Below are 14639 nucleotides of genomic sequence, written 5' to 3' on the forward strand. Positions count from 1 at the left end.
TACATACATGATATAGCGACATATCAAAACTGCACGATACCCATATCCCGGGGATTAGTAAAGTCAGACGAGAGAGTGCGAAGGACCACCGCGATGATACTATTAATATCATATACCCTACCTACGTAAGGACGTAAGTATTTTTTTCGAACTTTTTTTTTTCCTTTTTTGATTTTTATTTAATAATATCCCCAATTTTTTTTCACTTCATAAATGTTTTCCTCGTCTCTTTTCCCCATGTTTTTGACTCCAGATCTCCATTTCTCAAAGGCATCCCATCCCATAAGAACTTTTTGAAGTTTTTTTTTTTTTTTTTTTTCATTTTTCCCATCTTCAACCCTTGTTCACTCAAGACTTGTCAATAGAATATTTTTCTTTTTTTAAACTTTTTTCCTTTTTCGATCTTTCCAGAGACGTACTTTGTTTTATTATAATGTTTTTTCCCTCTATTCCAATAAATACCATCTCCCTCGCCTTTATATCCGCATCCTGGAAGATTGTCACGGATAAAAAGCGAGCGAGGAGTGTATCCAGAACGCCTACGACATTTGAATGTGAATGCCTCAAACGCCAATGACAATTCTCAGGTGATCTGATCGTAAAAACTCGCATCCATCGAAGCTTAAGCTAAAGCTAAAGCTCGAGCTCGCGGATCACCCCAGAGATATCCGAGTCCGCCCGGATGCAACGCTGGAGAGAGAAAAACCCCAAACTCCTATATATTTGCTACCTTTTAAACTTTTCCAACCTTGCTGCTGCCTCGCTACTAAGATGAAGACTTTGTGGATGAGACTGGTCGAACCGTAAGAAGAAAGGGCACATCGCATCATCTAGGTTATGAATCGGGGGTTTCAATAGCAGGGTTCCAAAAAACAAAACACTTTTCCATATACGCCGCCCAGTTCAATCCCGCGTATTATTAATGTACCCTGCCCCAATCACTACGACCTGATAGGCACATTCATTATTGATGATTGCGAAGAGAAGAGGTGCTTACAAAGCCATAGCCAAGGCAGCAACAGCAGCGAGAGCTGCGATGGTGCTGGCACTAATGCTGGAGGCTGTGCCCTCGAAAATCTTGGGGGTGTGGGTGCTGGATGGAGCTGTAGCTGTTGCGGATCCATTGTTGTTGTTGGTTGGGGTTGAGGGTCTAGTTGGAATACTAGTTGGAACAACAGCTGGAGTGTAGATTGAGACATCAGTCGAGCTGGAAGTTGGGGTCTCAATTGGAACAACAATTGGAGTATGGGTCGAGACAACAATCGAGCTGCTAGTTGGAACAACAACTGGAGTATGAATTGAAACTCCAATCGAGCTACCAGTTGGAACGACAACAACTGGAGTATGAGTCAAAATCCCAGTCGAGCTGCTACTTGGAACAACAACCGGAGCATGAGTCGAGGCTCCAGCAGCAGAGCTAGTCTTAACAACCAACGTAGTAGATTGTAAAACAACAACCGACGAAGTTTCCGCCGGAGGAGCAATGTGAGTTTCACTAGAGACAACAGCCGAGGTCTTAACAACAGCTGGAACTGTAACGGGAGTGGTAGAGTTCTGGTAGAGTGGAATGAGTACAGAAGGTACATGTGTAGGTTTTGGGGATTGGGGAATGGGGAACTGTGGATTTGATGGTGGGAGGAGCAATATGAGTTTCGCTAGAGACCACAACCGAGGTTTTAACAACAGCTGGGACTGTAACAGGAGTGGTGGAGTTCTGGTAGAGTGGAATGAGTACCGAGGGTACATGTGTAGGTTTGGGGAATGGGGAATGGGGAACTGTGGGTTTGGTGGTGGGGGAGGGGTGGCTTGTAGGCTCTACAGTTGAAGAAGTGTGGCTTGTTGGTGTGGCAATTGAAGAAGTGTGGCTTGTAGGCTTTGCAGTTGAGGAGGAGTAGTGAATCGTAGGTGTTGCAAGTGAGGAAGCAGGAGCTGTATTCTCAGAGACGATGGGTCCAACAGGAGTAGCGGAAGGTGGAGTATTAAGCTTGTTGGTGATGGTGCAACCAGCCGGACAAGCAGTGACAGTGTGCCATCCACCAGCTGTTACAGTCTTAACTGTATACTTATTGGCGACGACGGTTGCTGTTGGACAGTAGGTGGCATAGGCATTGACGACCTGGGTAATGTATGATGCATTACCATGGTTGATGATGACATTGCCATTATTTGTGTTGCCTAGTAAGGTTAGATCATTCTGTTACCTGGTAACCTTCACAGAATATGAAGAGAAACAAAAGTCGATATCTATCATACCTTGAAGAATATTGCTGTTATCGCTTGCAGAACCTTGCTGTTGGGTGTTACCTTGTCCACTGACAACACCTTGCTGTTGCTGCAAAGTGTTACCTTGACCACCGACTTGAGCATTGGCGGTGTTGTCACGTTCGACGATAGGCTCTGCAACAGCGTAGTTACAGAATGCGAAGATCGAAGCTATTTGTGCGAGGGTAAGCTTCATGGTCACGGTTGGGTGAGGAATATTGTAAGGTGAAGTTTTAGGCTACGTAGAATTGAAGATGAGAAGCAAACTTTGGGAATTATTTGGTGGAAGGGTGGGAGACTCCGAATATATACATATCCATTATGTGCTAAGATCTAGTGTCTTCACTTTCCTTCATCAACACGTCATAGTTGGATGACAGTGTCAAAACGGTGAAATTGCCGATCAAAGGCACGATTCATCAGTTTCACGGGCAACGGATTGGTTCACAATAGCAATGAGGGATTAATCTTGATATTGAAAGAGCTGTTAACTTGTTTAGATGTGAAGAGAATTTTCTTCTCATTGGAGCTACGAATCCTGACTATATACTGACTCGTACTCGGACTCGCCACGTCTCATTATGATGGATGGAGTGCGAACAAGACCAAGTAAGAATACAATTGACCAAGGTTGTGCAGAAGTAAAAGTTAAATGTAGTAAGTAACTTACACTTGGGTCTAACTCAGTCGATCTGGGACTGTCAGAATGATCTTCTTACACTATAGTCCAACCTCCTTCTTAGCATTGATAACATTACCACGGAGAAATCATTCTAAGAGAAATATTCGACCTTGGATTCCACAGGTCATAGTGCTCAAAGAGCTCTAAAAGCATACTTTGGAGAATCGCACCAAAAGCTTAGAATAGTAGAGGTGAAATCTCTTCAAAGGAGCCTACTTGGCTCTCTAATCTAGTACCACCTGCCAAACTCAGCAAGGAGGATGCGTTTCAATGCCAATTCAAAATTTGCCATTTAACGGTATACAATTTGATAAATGCCATACAAAATTGTGGGCTTCCCATCCAGCTCCGCTGTAGATACATTGGGAAATGAATCTTCAACCCCCCGGCTTGATGTCAGGGAACAATTTTCTTTTTTCTGAGACATTCCCACTCGGAGATCTACACTCTGATATGGAACAGAGAGCAGAAGGGGGACAACAGACCTGCAAGGAAACCGGGTCACTGGCGAAGGTGTGCCAAAGATTGTCAAAGAATATGACCAATTGAGCCATCAACTTCGGGAACTTTCGGAGGCAGCACTTGAAAGCTTTTACAACCGCTCGAAAAGAGGCTATCGCCAGTCCATATGGTGTGAGGCCTAATATGGTAAGTACGATGATCATGGGCCTACTATATAATCATGATTCGTAGCACCAATAATAAGACAACCATCTTCACACCTACAAGAATAATCCATTCAACGGTACCGGGGATTAACCCAAAGATCGACGCTGGTTGTAGATAGAGTTTGGGTTTGGGGGGGGGGTTAGTCAGTGTCTGGAGACCACCAAGTTTTAAAGTGGGTCTTTTGATGTATTAACGGTAAAGCTTTGGCAACGGTTTCTGGAGCTTGGAGAACTTGCGAATTAGTACACATTTGGTTCATTTTTGAGTTCAGTTGTCAATCATCAAGGTGATGTCTCGTAATAGAAGCCTCCAGATGGCTCGCACAGACATCTCTATCGAAAGTGTATCACACCCCTCGGATGAACTGTCCGTGACCTGGATCTTCAGAGGTTTCGCTTTCCGTGAAGGGTGAGAACCGCGTTAGGAATGAACTCTGGTTCTGTCCTACAGAAAAAATGTTGTTTCCTAGAGAAAAGTTTGGCATCCAAGAAACCAGAATTATGATAACTTCAAGAATCTGATTTGGAAAACATCGAATAACCAATACCAATGGCTGGCTCACCAAACGTACACACCGTCACCGCTAAAAGAAGGGAAATAAAGACAAATCCATATTAGAACAATTTTGAAATAGCCAAGAATTGTAAAGTGTACCTAAACTCCATCCCTAGTTCTAGATACAGTTCTCCGGGATCCGGGATTCTTTTGTGTTAACCAGTGTATTCTCATCATCATCTGAAATAAAAAGTGCAACCTCGAGATATCGTACAAACGCCTAATTGCATGCAATGATGTACTTTCAAAATATCATATCATCTGTAACTTTCCTCTGGCGCTCCGGAGAATAGACCAACTCTAGTTCGGTGACTCTAATAAATATATATCAATATCTGCTGCTATCTCCACACTATCATATTTTGATTTTGAGGAAAACTTACGCCAGGTAATTTGGGTATCACGACTCCGAGAACAGCGAGAAAATTGATGATAAAATAAGTGAGATCGTAATGGGTATAATGGGTACTAATTAGGAACAACACGATCGGCACACTCATGAGGAATTTCTTCGCAGGAGTGTATTGAGCTCCATTATCAATTTGTTCCCACATGTTCAAATTGTCGTAGGCTCCCGCGTTGAATTCGAAGGGAACACCACGGACCCAGTGAAACATGAGAAAAGAACCAAACATGTACGATATATTTGTTAACGTCCAAGATGTTTCTTGGGAAACGCCAGGGATTATATCAAAAAGAATCTTGAGGCACGCAATTAGAACCAAATGTATTGTCCAGGCACCTGTTAAATGAAGTTGTTAGCATGACGGGAATCGAGGTACTTCATATCCATGTAGAGATCATGTCACAAATATATGCTGTCCAACTCTACACAGCCAAATCCAGGAATCGCTGACCTTTTGCATTGACCCAATTGGCATTCAGATTGGGCAATGCTGCTTGATCGCTCATATGTTCAATGGTCTCCGGTGGCTCCTGATATAACAAACTGCTCGACCGCCTCCTTCGTCCAACCTTTTGATCGTTCATTGCTCGATATGGACCCGTCGAACGAGGTGGATTTGAACTCGCGTCGTAAGAGACGGTGCGAGGGAGGAGGAGTGGAGAAGACAGCTTGGCGGTAGTTGCGGAAGAAATTTTGAAGCTTGGGAAACGCCTACGAGAGAGCGTTTTATCGTAATGTTAAGATGGATATTTGGGTTTGTAACAAGATATAAAGGGTTTGATGACCGCTGTCGAAGCTCCTAGCTTTGAAGAGAGTGTCAGCGATGAACTCCTTGAATATTCATGATGTTTAATGCAATAAACAAAATGAGAGATGTGGATATCCGAAAGGATCCAGTTATCTAGGTCGGCATACATTTGAAGAAACTTAGGGGCTTACTTCTGAGTAATCGCGAGGCACTTTAAGATAATGACAAAACGAAAGACTTTAAATAAAAGAAATATAAAGATGATTGAGATTTGGGGATGATGAATTGAATTATCAACGACCAGAACGCTCAACCGAGGAATTGGGAGGGAAGCTGGAGTTTCTGAGAGATAGGCGGCGTGAGATGTGAGGGGCGAGGCGTAAGGAGGAGGAAGAACGAAGAGATGAGTAGTATGAAGTGTGGAAAAGAAAATAAAATAAAGGCTGCGGTTTGGGGTTATTGTATAGAATGAAAAGACGTGCGGTGAATGATGAAAATGGGAGAGGGGGCAAACGGGGAGAATTTGGAGATATTGGTATTTGGTGTTGTTGTTCTGATTTAAGTCGTCTATTTCGGTGTTTGCTTTGGGGTCCTCGTCTTGGATCCTTGGGGTCTTTAGTCTTTGGGGGATGAGTTAATGCTCGGGGGAATTGGACCGATCTAACTTTTCCGTATCTGGCAGGATTATGTAGGATTATGTAGGGTTGTGTAGGGTTATGTAGGAGGTAAGGTATAAGGTAGCTCAGGGTATGCAAGAGGCTGCTGTATTCGAATTCTGAATTTTGTATGTTTTGTATCTACAAAATATTCCCTATTCAAAGTGGAGTGTGATCTACGTCGATATTTTCTGATACACTTGACCTGGCTTTGTCTTTATTAATTAATCCCTAGATATCATTTGATAGGTGTCACTTGATAGGAGTCATTTGATAGATATCATTTAACAGATATCATATCTAGATTGATTTATATATTAAGGGCAAAATATATACAAGACAAAAATCATTCGAGAATGTTTAGAATATTCTCTGGAAAGTAACCAATCAACACCTCATCTTCAAGGGCATTTCACTTTTATGGTTAGTCTAGCCGAAATGAATTACGCACGTCTACCCATCAGCCAATCAAAGCTTCTTTGCCGAGGCAGAACATCAATTTCAAGAAAAAGATTGTTTTCATGATAACGGAGCCTGGAAACTTCTTGTTATTTCATTTTCGAGACACAATCTATTTATCTAATACATCGCAAATTCTGCCGTGATAACTGCACAGCAGATAATTCAACCACGTACAAACACTAGAGAAAACAAAAGCCTCTTGCTTATCATTTACATGAAAGAATTTCAAGCTTCAGGAGTTCCCTTGATACTTTGAATTTGCTCCTATGTTTACAAGGACAGGACAATCAATACCAGCTTTCACTAATTCTTCTAGGAATCCGCCCAAAACATCCACCTGTCGTCCATACCCGTACTTGAGTACATATACCGACATCCGTGCATGTCGCAATCCATTGTGCTGAGTTATTTTGATCTTTGTCTGCCACGGGAGCATTATCAAAAATGGATTCGCCAGCAGAGGATGTGGTTGATTCGCGATCGAATGTGGTTGGAAGGAAACGCGCTTTACACACATCCTCGGACCAAGGTAGAGAAATCGTCTCAGTTGATTCTTCTTCTGACGAATCGCCGGAACAACCTCGAAAGAGGGCAAAGCAATCCCCTGCGGAATCTGCCAGAGTTGAGATCGATCTCACATCCTCGCCGTTGCAAAAGGACTCGGCAGCAGGAACTGTTAAGCCTGGAGCAAATATTGTACAACCGGTGGCCTGGAACCAAGGCGTACAGAGCGGGTTGCGAACATCCTTCAAGAGCAAGAAACTGGCGTTGCCCCAGAATACCCCCCTGAAAGAAACAGAGCAAGACCTAAATAATAATGGACAAGGTCTCGTCAGCCCACAGGGTACCGAAGTTAATCCTAACACTGTTGAGAAATCCAAAGGAAGATCTCATCAGAAGCCGATCTTGACCAGAAAACAACTGAGTAAGCTATCAGAAGAAAGACAGCTGGTCTTGATGACAGCTTATACCCAGGATGTTTCTGCTTTGATAGATCTTCATGGCTGGCCAGTGCCGGAAGCATCTCAACAGAGCTGCTTGAAGTACATTGAAGATGGATTGACTTTTTATCCCACTCCAATAAAGAAGGATCAGCCTGTAGGATACTACTCGTTCGGCGGTGGTGATGTTCAGCTACGAGAATTGCTTAATGCGGAAGGCAAACCAATCATGATTGAACATATCACTTACTCTGATGTCCTTTGTGCGCTTGTGGCAAACAACGAGTTCTTCAAAAGTGGGTTGTCAGACAAACGTGCCAAGGCCTCCTTCAAAGCTTATATGAGACATTTCTACAATCATGTTCCGCACAGGGAAATTTTCACAACTTCTCTCGTGGAGAAAGCCCCCTTTTTCATGGACGTCCTCAAAAACTCTAGACCACCTTCAAAAGGAAATGTCAAGCCCACGCCTGAAGAACCTTTCAAGAAGAGTGGCGAATCGAGCAACCAGAAAGTTACCCAAGCCCCAGCAGCTCAAGTCCCCGTGGTCATCGATTCTGAACCAAACACTGCTCCGGCCAAAACTTTCAGCAGAGCTGCTCCACCCGACTTGACCCGAGCGCTTGATCATTATGACGCGAATGCCGCTCCTGCAATTACCAATAAAGATGTAGTCGAAGATGATGCATTAGCCACCAATCCTACAACAGAATCCAATGGCAAGTTGACCGCGCGAATTTCTCCGACTCTGGTTACGGACATTATCGACCCGACCCGAGATCGCAGGATTCTTACCGAAGCTGATACAGTTCAGATGGATCATGGCTCCTCTGGCTCTATAGTTGAAAGTGATATGGAGCCCCCTCTAGTCGATCCTGCCGTTGAGATTGATGATGACCAGGACTCTAGTGCCTCGCGCGAAAAAGTTTCAAGTCCAAAGCCAACTCCAGAAGACCGTGCTGCAATTCTGAAATACTTTCCAACCAGTGATGGCACCATTCTCAGAAGATGCTTGGTCTGCGGCTCTAGTGGACACGATCGAGCTCTATGCCCTGACAGCGCGTGTTCTTCTTGTGGCAGCACGGGTGATCATCTGACTCCAGCTTGCCCCCGTACTTCAGTCTGTGGTAAGTGTCGTGGAGTGGATCATCAGACGTCGCATTGCCCCGAGAAACTGCGTGCTGCCAAGGAAGATACCAAATGTATAATGTGTCAATCTCCAAGCCATCTTGAAAATCAATGCCATTTAATTTGGAGAAGTTTTCTTCCTGGCATCGAGGAAATCAAGAAGGTCCGAAACATATCAGTATATTGCTACTTTTGTGGTCGTGCAGGTCACTTTGGCCCTGAATGTGGACTATATCGTGGAGAACCCGCTTCTGGTGGAGTATCTTGGTCAAGTAGTAACTTGGAAAAGTATCTCGATGATGCTACTAGTCATGATTCTACGTCTTTAGGGGGTAGTGATCATTCAATTCCTAGTCGTGCAAAGAAGGGCTTCAGCATCAAAGGAAAAGCCAATGATCCTATCGAGCTAGACGATAGTGATGATGACGAAGATTTCATCCATCCGAGAGTCAACATGGGTTCCAAAAACAGTCAAATTCAATTCTCTCAAGTTGGCGCAATGCAATCTTTCAATCAAGAGCCCCCTTTCCAGTTCCAGGGTACTCGTGGCAACCCAAATAGTAAGGCATCTGGTGGAAACCGAGGTGGTCGTGGCGGCCGTGGAGGCGGTGGTAGTAGTGGTAGTAGTGGAGAGAAAAAGAAGCCGAAGCAAAAATTTGGAAATACCCCTCCTAGAGGTGGTGGTTCAGACCGTAAAAAAGCCTACCGCGGTAGAGGTGGAGGCGGACCTGCTCGAGGAGCTCCACGTGGTCGCCGCTGATGACCTCTTGGGGAGTCGTTGCTAAGATGTCAATCTGGTGTCAATCTGGAATGTCTTTACAAAGTATGTGATCCTACAATGATAAGGCTCATGCTACATCATAGGATCACATGTACATTGTAACACATCTCAGCCTGACATCTGTTGATACATATACCAACATCCTCAAGATCTCATCATCATGGATGCTCCTTCACGCCACAGTCGTAAAATAAATGATATTTGGTATCGTACATAATTTTTTTCAAAAGCATAATTTGGCGTTTGGGAACTCTAGACTAGAAAGTCGAATGTGTGATTAAATAGCTCGCGCTGTATATATGTATATGGTTTAAAAGAAAGCATATTATATTATATTATATTATAAACGTAATGATTAGTATGGTATGATGGTATAGTCTTATGAATAAAAGATTTATATTTGCGGTTTGGCATGTTATGTAGTCTGAGCGAATGAATGGTTTGGAGGTACTTAGAAGTTGGGGTGATGGATTGATTGATTGACTGATTGATTTTGTATGATTATGATTATGATTATGATTATGATTATGATTATGATTATGATTATGATTATGATTATGATTATGATTATGATTATGATTATGATTATGATTATGATTATGGTTAATTAGATGTGTAAATAAATAAATAAATAAATAAATATCGAGTTTGAAATTAAAGTCTATGATTTTATTAAGAATATCTATTTATATGTTTATTTATTTATTCGCTACTTTATCATACACTATATTACACCTAATTATAAAGAAAAGATTATAATATAGAAAGTTCATACTGTCACACTCAAGAATACTGGGTAAAGTATCTTGTATTAGAAAATACTAAGCTAAGGAGAAAAGAAGAAGGAAAACAAGAGTAGAGATTGATTGATTGATTGTGTTTATCGTCATAGGCCGTAGGCCCACGCGCCTTGGCGCGTGATAACCTTAGCCATCTATTCCAGTTTTGGACAAATGACGCTCAGAGGAGAAGCCTCTGAGTGGTTTACTAGCTAGCTAGGGGGAGTATTTTTATACAATTTAAAGGGGGCTAGGGCAGGGTTTACATGATTGCCTTCGCAGGGGGGGTTTGGGCCGGTAGGCCTTTTGGGGTTGTAATTGTGGTCATCCTCGTCCACTAGATCACTACCTCTTGATCTCTCTCCCTGTCTCCTCGTACTTGTTTTGGTTGTTCGTATGCATGCTTGTTTTTTTTTTTTTTTTTTTAATGAAAGAAAAGGGAAAGATGAAAGAGAGGAGAGAAGAGGAAGGAAAAGCAGCCTTAGAGACCTGTTAACTCCGTTTGAATCCAATGAAAGAAAGAAAGTTTTTTTATTTTTTATTTTTTATCTTGCACCTGTGTGCCACGGGCAGATTTTTGTGTAGAACTTGGTGTATTCTAGCCATTCGGCTAGTTTGGCTATACCGGTGGGATTTCTTAGAAGCCAGGGGATAGCTTCGGAGGGGGGGCTCTTTGTGAGCGCTTTGAAGGCTTTTCCTTTTTTGCAAAAGAAAAAGTGTAATGGAGTTTTCCTTTTACCGCACGAGCAATGGACGTGGGCTGTAGTGTGATTGAAGCGTTCATGGTATGCTGCGAAGTCGCCATGCTGTGATCTGATAGCGAGAATATGGTGGAGTGTGGCTCTCTTCAGAGAGAGGGTGTCTGTATTAGAAGTGTGGTTGAATTGGAGATCTTTGTAGTATTGTGGGCTGACTATATTCCATAATTGTTCGTCTGCTTTGTTGGCCCTTGTTCTGATCATTCTTTTTAGGGATGCTAGCGTACAGATCGGGTTGAGGGGAAAGGGGAGTTTTGTTCCTTCCTTAGCGGCTTTGTCAGCTATTTCGTTGCCAGGGATATCCAGGTGCCCTGGGACCCATCGGACGCGGATTTTCCCGGGGGAGGTGTGTGGGAGCCTTGGTCTAACAGCCCAAGCTTGTGTGAGCTTCAGAAAGTCTTCAAAGACTCTCTGTGAGGAACCATTGAAGTGGGATCCTAATCGGAGAGCAGCCTCGTGGTTGTCTAAGAAGATCCAGAGATCTGTGGCCAGTTTGGTTGATGCTAGAGTGAGGGCTTTTGCTGTCCCTGCTACTGCGGCTGTGGCTTCTGCATCGAACACTTCTGCATTTGTGCCTAATGAGAAAGAATGGTGTGCTATCTGAATATCGAATTGTGAGATTACGAATCCGCCCCCAGTTGCGTTATCCTTGCTTTCACTTTTTGAGCCATCCGAGAAGATTTGTATATCGCTTCTTGGGATCTTGGCGTGGAAGGCTTTGAAGTCTTCGGCTGCTTGTGCCTTCGTTCTGCCCATCGGACCATTGATGCGGGCCTCGGCCTCTGCCCTCGACTCTCTGATTTCCCAGGGTGGGAAGGCCAAGGGGTTTATGTGTTCAGTCTCCGGTAATGCTGTGATGAGCCTTGCGAATCTTGTATCTGGGGTGCGGTTATATTCTCTGGCTTTGGTTATGTTCTCTGCTCTGATCCTGAGAGGATGGTAAAGGTCTAGTCTGGTGGTTCGTGCCGCATATAATTGTGAAATCAGGTTTAGCTCGATCTCGGATGGTCTGAGTTTGGCTTCCTCGTAGAGTACTGCTGTGTTTGTGGTTTTGTATACTGGGAGGATTGCCCTTGTACAGGTGATTACCACTTTGTTGAGTAAGCTTAGATGGCTGTCCACTACATTTGAGATCGAGATCGGGTTGTTTAGAGCATTCTTCTTTGTTCTGGTTCGGCCTGGCCACCACGTTTCCGAGGCGAAATAGCACTTTTTGAGTATGCAGGCTTCAGCCACTTTCCTGGTGAGATATGGGGGTATCCCTCGGTGTGTATTGCTGAGGGATCTCAGTGCGTTGGCTCCCTTGAGGGCTTTGGCTGCGAGGATCTGGACATGTGGTTTGAAGCATAGTTTCCTATCGAAGTGGACTCCGAGCCATTTGAGCGGGCCAGGTTTGACCTCTATATTCATAGATCCGGTGTGTATTGCAGGGGTATCCGTTAGTGTTCGGTGTCCTTTATAGAAGTGTATAAGCTCAGATTTCTTGGGGTCAAAAGTGATACCTTCGGTTTTTCCCCATTCGAGAGTTTCTTGCATATCCATTTTTAGAGAATCGCAGTTTGTCTGTAGTGAGTTTGATGTCGCTAGTATCGCGATATCGTCTGCATATCCGAATCTGCTCTGTGGTTTGCCCATCCAGAAGAGAGGCGCGATGTAGAGCATGAACAGGATCGGGGAGATCGGTGAACCTTGAGGAAGACCGCATTCTAGCTTTGTTTCCGGGCCAGTCTCGCCGTCTAGTCGGATCTTGATGGATCGATTAGTGGCGAAGGACTGAACCCATCTAACCAGGTTGTTTGGCCATCCTTGTTCCCGAAGGCGATTCACTAGTCTTCCTGGTAGCACTGCGTCAAAAGCACCTTTTACATCCATTGTGAGCAGGGTGGTCTTTAACCCTTGTTTTAAGGATGCCTCAATGTCATGTGTAACGCAAGTGGTGAGGTCCACTGAGGATCGCAAGGGTAGAGCTCCGAGCTGCTGGTTCGCTAGGACTTGGTAGTTTAGAGCAAGCCATGATACCTTCTTCGCAATGAGTCTTTCGAGGCCTTTGCCTAGGACCAAGAGCAAGGCAATTGGTCGGTATGATCTTGGGTTGGTATAATCTGACTTGTTGGGTTTAGGGATGATTACGATAGTAGCTAATCGGAAGCATTTTGGGTAATATCCTAAATGTAGACAGCCTTTGAAAAGGAATAGAGTTACTTCTTTTATCTGTAGCCATACGACTTGTAGGATTTTTGTTGGGATTTCGTCTGCGCCAGGTGCTGTGTTCCCTGCTTTTAAAATGGCCAGCTCTATATCTTATATAGCTATATCAGGGAAGGTGATAGATCTACTTGGGGCTGTAGGGGTATCGAACGGGATGTCGTCAACCTCGGCTAGGTTTGTCAGTAGGTTGTTGGCAAAGGTTTCCCTTTTCTCTTCGATAGTATTTGCAATGGTTTGTTTTGATAGATCTGCTAAAGGGGGGGTATGGTATATTCCTGTGGATTGATGCCATTTGGTTATTCGATATACATCGTTTATATCTTCTACTTTATCCACTTTCGTAATATAGAAAGGTGTGTTTTGCTTTTCGGATTATTTTCCCGAAGAGAGCGTTTGGATGTAGGTGTATTGATGATTCTATGTTTATACACAGCCTTTATACAATCCTTGTTCTACCAAGATTGTTGAAGAAGCCCGTTTATGGATCTTCTTGCAGATCCTGTATAGGCTTTTGTAAGGGCTTGTGTAAGGGATGATGCGGCTTGATCTAGGTCTCTTAGAGAGGGTGTCCTGGGGATAGCTGCAATGTTGGTGAGATTAGTTTCTAGTAGGTCTTTAAAGAGCGTTTCATTCAATATATTTAGCTTGAGTTTCTTTGCAGGCTTTTGGCTTCGGTAATTCCAGTGAAGGTAGGTTTTTAGGGTGCTGTGATCTGAGGTGCACTCTAGTTGTTCAGCGAGGGCGGTATACGCTGTATAGGGCCCTGAGAGGAAGGTGAGGTCCAAGACGTTTCCCTTTGAGTGAGTAGGAGTTCCGATTGGGGAGATGAGGTGTAGATTCCGGGAGTTTGACCATTCTACAAAGGGTTCGGCTAGCGTTGAAGGGGATGGATGGAGGGGATTCCAGTTGGGGTGGTGGAGGTTGAAGTCGCCTAGTAGGATGGCGTTGTTTGGGAAGTTTTGGAGTTCAAAGAGTGCCTTGATGGCTTGATTGCCATCTGTGCATTGTGTTGAAGCGTTGTAAATATTTATAATGGTAAATATTGTATTATTTGTAGATATTAATTGTATAAATATTAGGTCTCTGGAGATTATCGGTCTGATCTGGTTGATCTGAATTCCTATTTCTTTTCTGATATAGGTGAGGACACGAGGGTTTTCCTTCTAATCGTCTAATGGAGTGAAGATTTCGTAGGAGGGGTGAGTTTTGGTGATTTTTCTTGAGGTATCTTTGTATATATATGGCTCCTGGATCGTGATGATATCAATTTGATCCATATTTGCTAGATTGAGGACGAGATCGTGTGAGATCCCTCCTTTACCTACATTGGTTTGGGTTATCGTAAGCGGTTTATAGTTCATTAAACGGGATAAGGGTTGGGTTGGCGATTGTTGCAAATCGATTAGCGGAGCGGGTGCTGAAGAGGGTTGTGGAGTGAGTGGAGCCGAATAGGCGGGTGGGGGTTCTTGGCCTAAGTTGGTCCGAGGGGGAGGGAGGGGTAGGGGAGTCGGCCATTTGTGCATCGGATGATGGCTTTGAGCATCCAGCCTTTACACAAACAGAGTTTCTGTTTTCGAGGTATATCTTCCGGATTGTCTGGTGTT

At 43.8% G+C, this 14639-nt stretch overlaps 6 protein-coding genes across 6 annotated transcripts in view; 2 read left to right on the forward strand and 4 right to left on the reverse strand.

Moving 5' to 3' along the window:
* The window catches only part of SS1G_10266 (predicted protein), a gene marked incomplete at both ends in the record, with an annotated part of 2745 nt that extends 287 nt beyond the window's left edge, over positions 1-2458 (reverse strand). The window contains 5 exons of the mRNA XM_001588669.1: positions 8-29; positions 463-539; positions 998-1554; positions 1736-2175; positions 2254-2458. Of these exons, the coding sequence (XP_001588719.1) occupies positions 8-29; positions 463-539; positions 998-1554; positions 1736-2175; positions 2254-2458 (1301 nt within the window). The remainder of the gene's footprint in view (positions 1-7; positions 30-462; positions 540-997; positions 1555-1735; positions 2176-2253) is intronic.
* Positions 2459-2843: 385 nt separating this feature from the next.
* Positions 2844-3588, forward strand: SS1G_10267 (predicted protein; the record flags this gene model as incomplete). Its single annotated transcript, XM_001588670.1, has 2 exons — positions 2844-2919; positions 3407-3588. 2 exons carry the CDS (start codon positions 2844-2846, stop codon positions 3586-3588), a joined length of 258 nt encoding a protein of 85 aa, XP_001588720.1.
* A 679-nt stretch (positions 3589-4267) lies between these two features.
* Positions 4268-5080, reverse strand: SS1G_10268 (conserved hypothetical protein; the record flags this gene model as incomplete). The annotated part of the gene is made up of 3 exons (XM_001588671.1): positions 4268-4315; positions 4552-4910; positions 5026-5080. 3 exons carry the CDS (start codon positions 5078-5080, stop codon positions 4268-4270), a joined length of 462 nt encoding a protein of 153 aa, XP_001588721.1.
* A 1804-nt stretch (positions 5081-6884) lies between these two features.
* Positions 6885-9269, forward strand: SS1G_10269 (hypothetical protein; the record flags this gene model as incomplete). Its single annotated transcript, XM_001588672.1, has 1 exon — positions 6885-9269. The coding sequence occupies one exon, from the start codon at positions 6885-6887 to the stop codon at positions 9267-9269; it is 2385 nt and encodes a 794-aa protein (XP_001588722.1).
* A 1345-nt stretch (positions 9270-10614) lies between these two features.
* SS1G_10270 (hypothetical protein) lies at positions 10615-13048 on the reverse strand (the record flags this gene model as incomplete). Its single annotated transcript, XM_001588673.1, has 2 exons — positions 10615-12965; positions 13030-13048. The coding sequence occupies 2 exons, from the start codon at positions 13046-13048 to the stop codon at positions 10615-10617; spliced, it is 2370 nt and encodes a 789-aa protein (XP_001588723.1).
* Positions 13049-13487: 439 nt separating this feature from the next.
* SS1G_10271 (hypothetical protein) lies at positions 13488-14396 on the reverse strand (the record flags this gene model as incomplete). Its single annotated transcript, XM_001588674.1, has 2 exons — positions 13488-14032; positions 14357-14396. The coding sequence occupies 2 exons, from the start codon at positions 14394-14396 to the stop codon at positions 13488-13490; spliced, it is 585 nt and encodes a 194-aa protein (XP_001588724.1).
* Between the last annotated feature and the right edge of the window lie 243 nt (positions 14397-14639).

The sequence above is a fragment of the Sclerotinia sclerotiorum genome, genomic scaffold (assembly GCF_000146945.2).
Source record: "Sclerotinia sclerotiorum 1980 UF-70 scaffold_15 genomic scaffold, whole genome shotgun sequence".
NCBI classification, from domain to species: domain Eukaryota; kingdom Fungi; phylum Ascomycota; class Leotiomycetes; order Helotiales; family Sclerotiniaceae; genus Sclerotinia; species Sclerotinia sclerotiorum.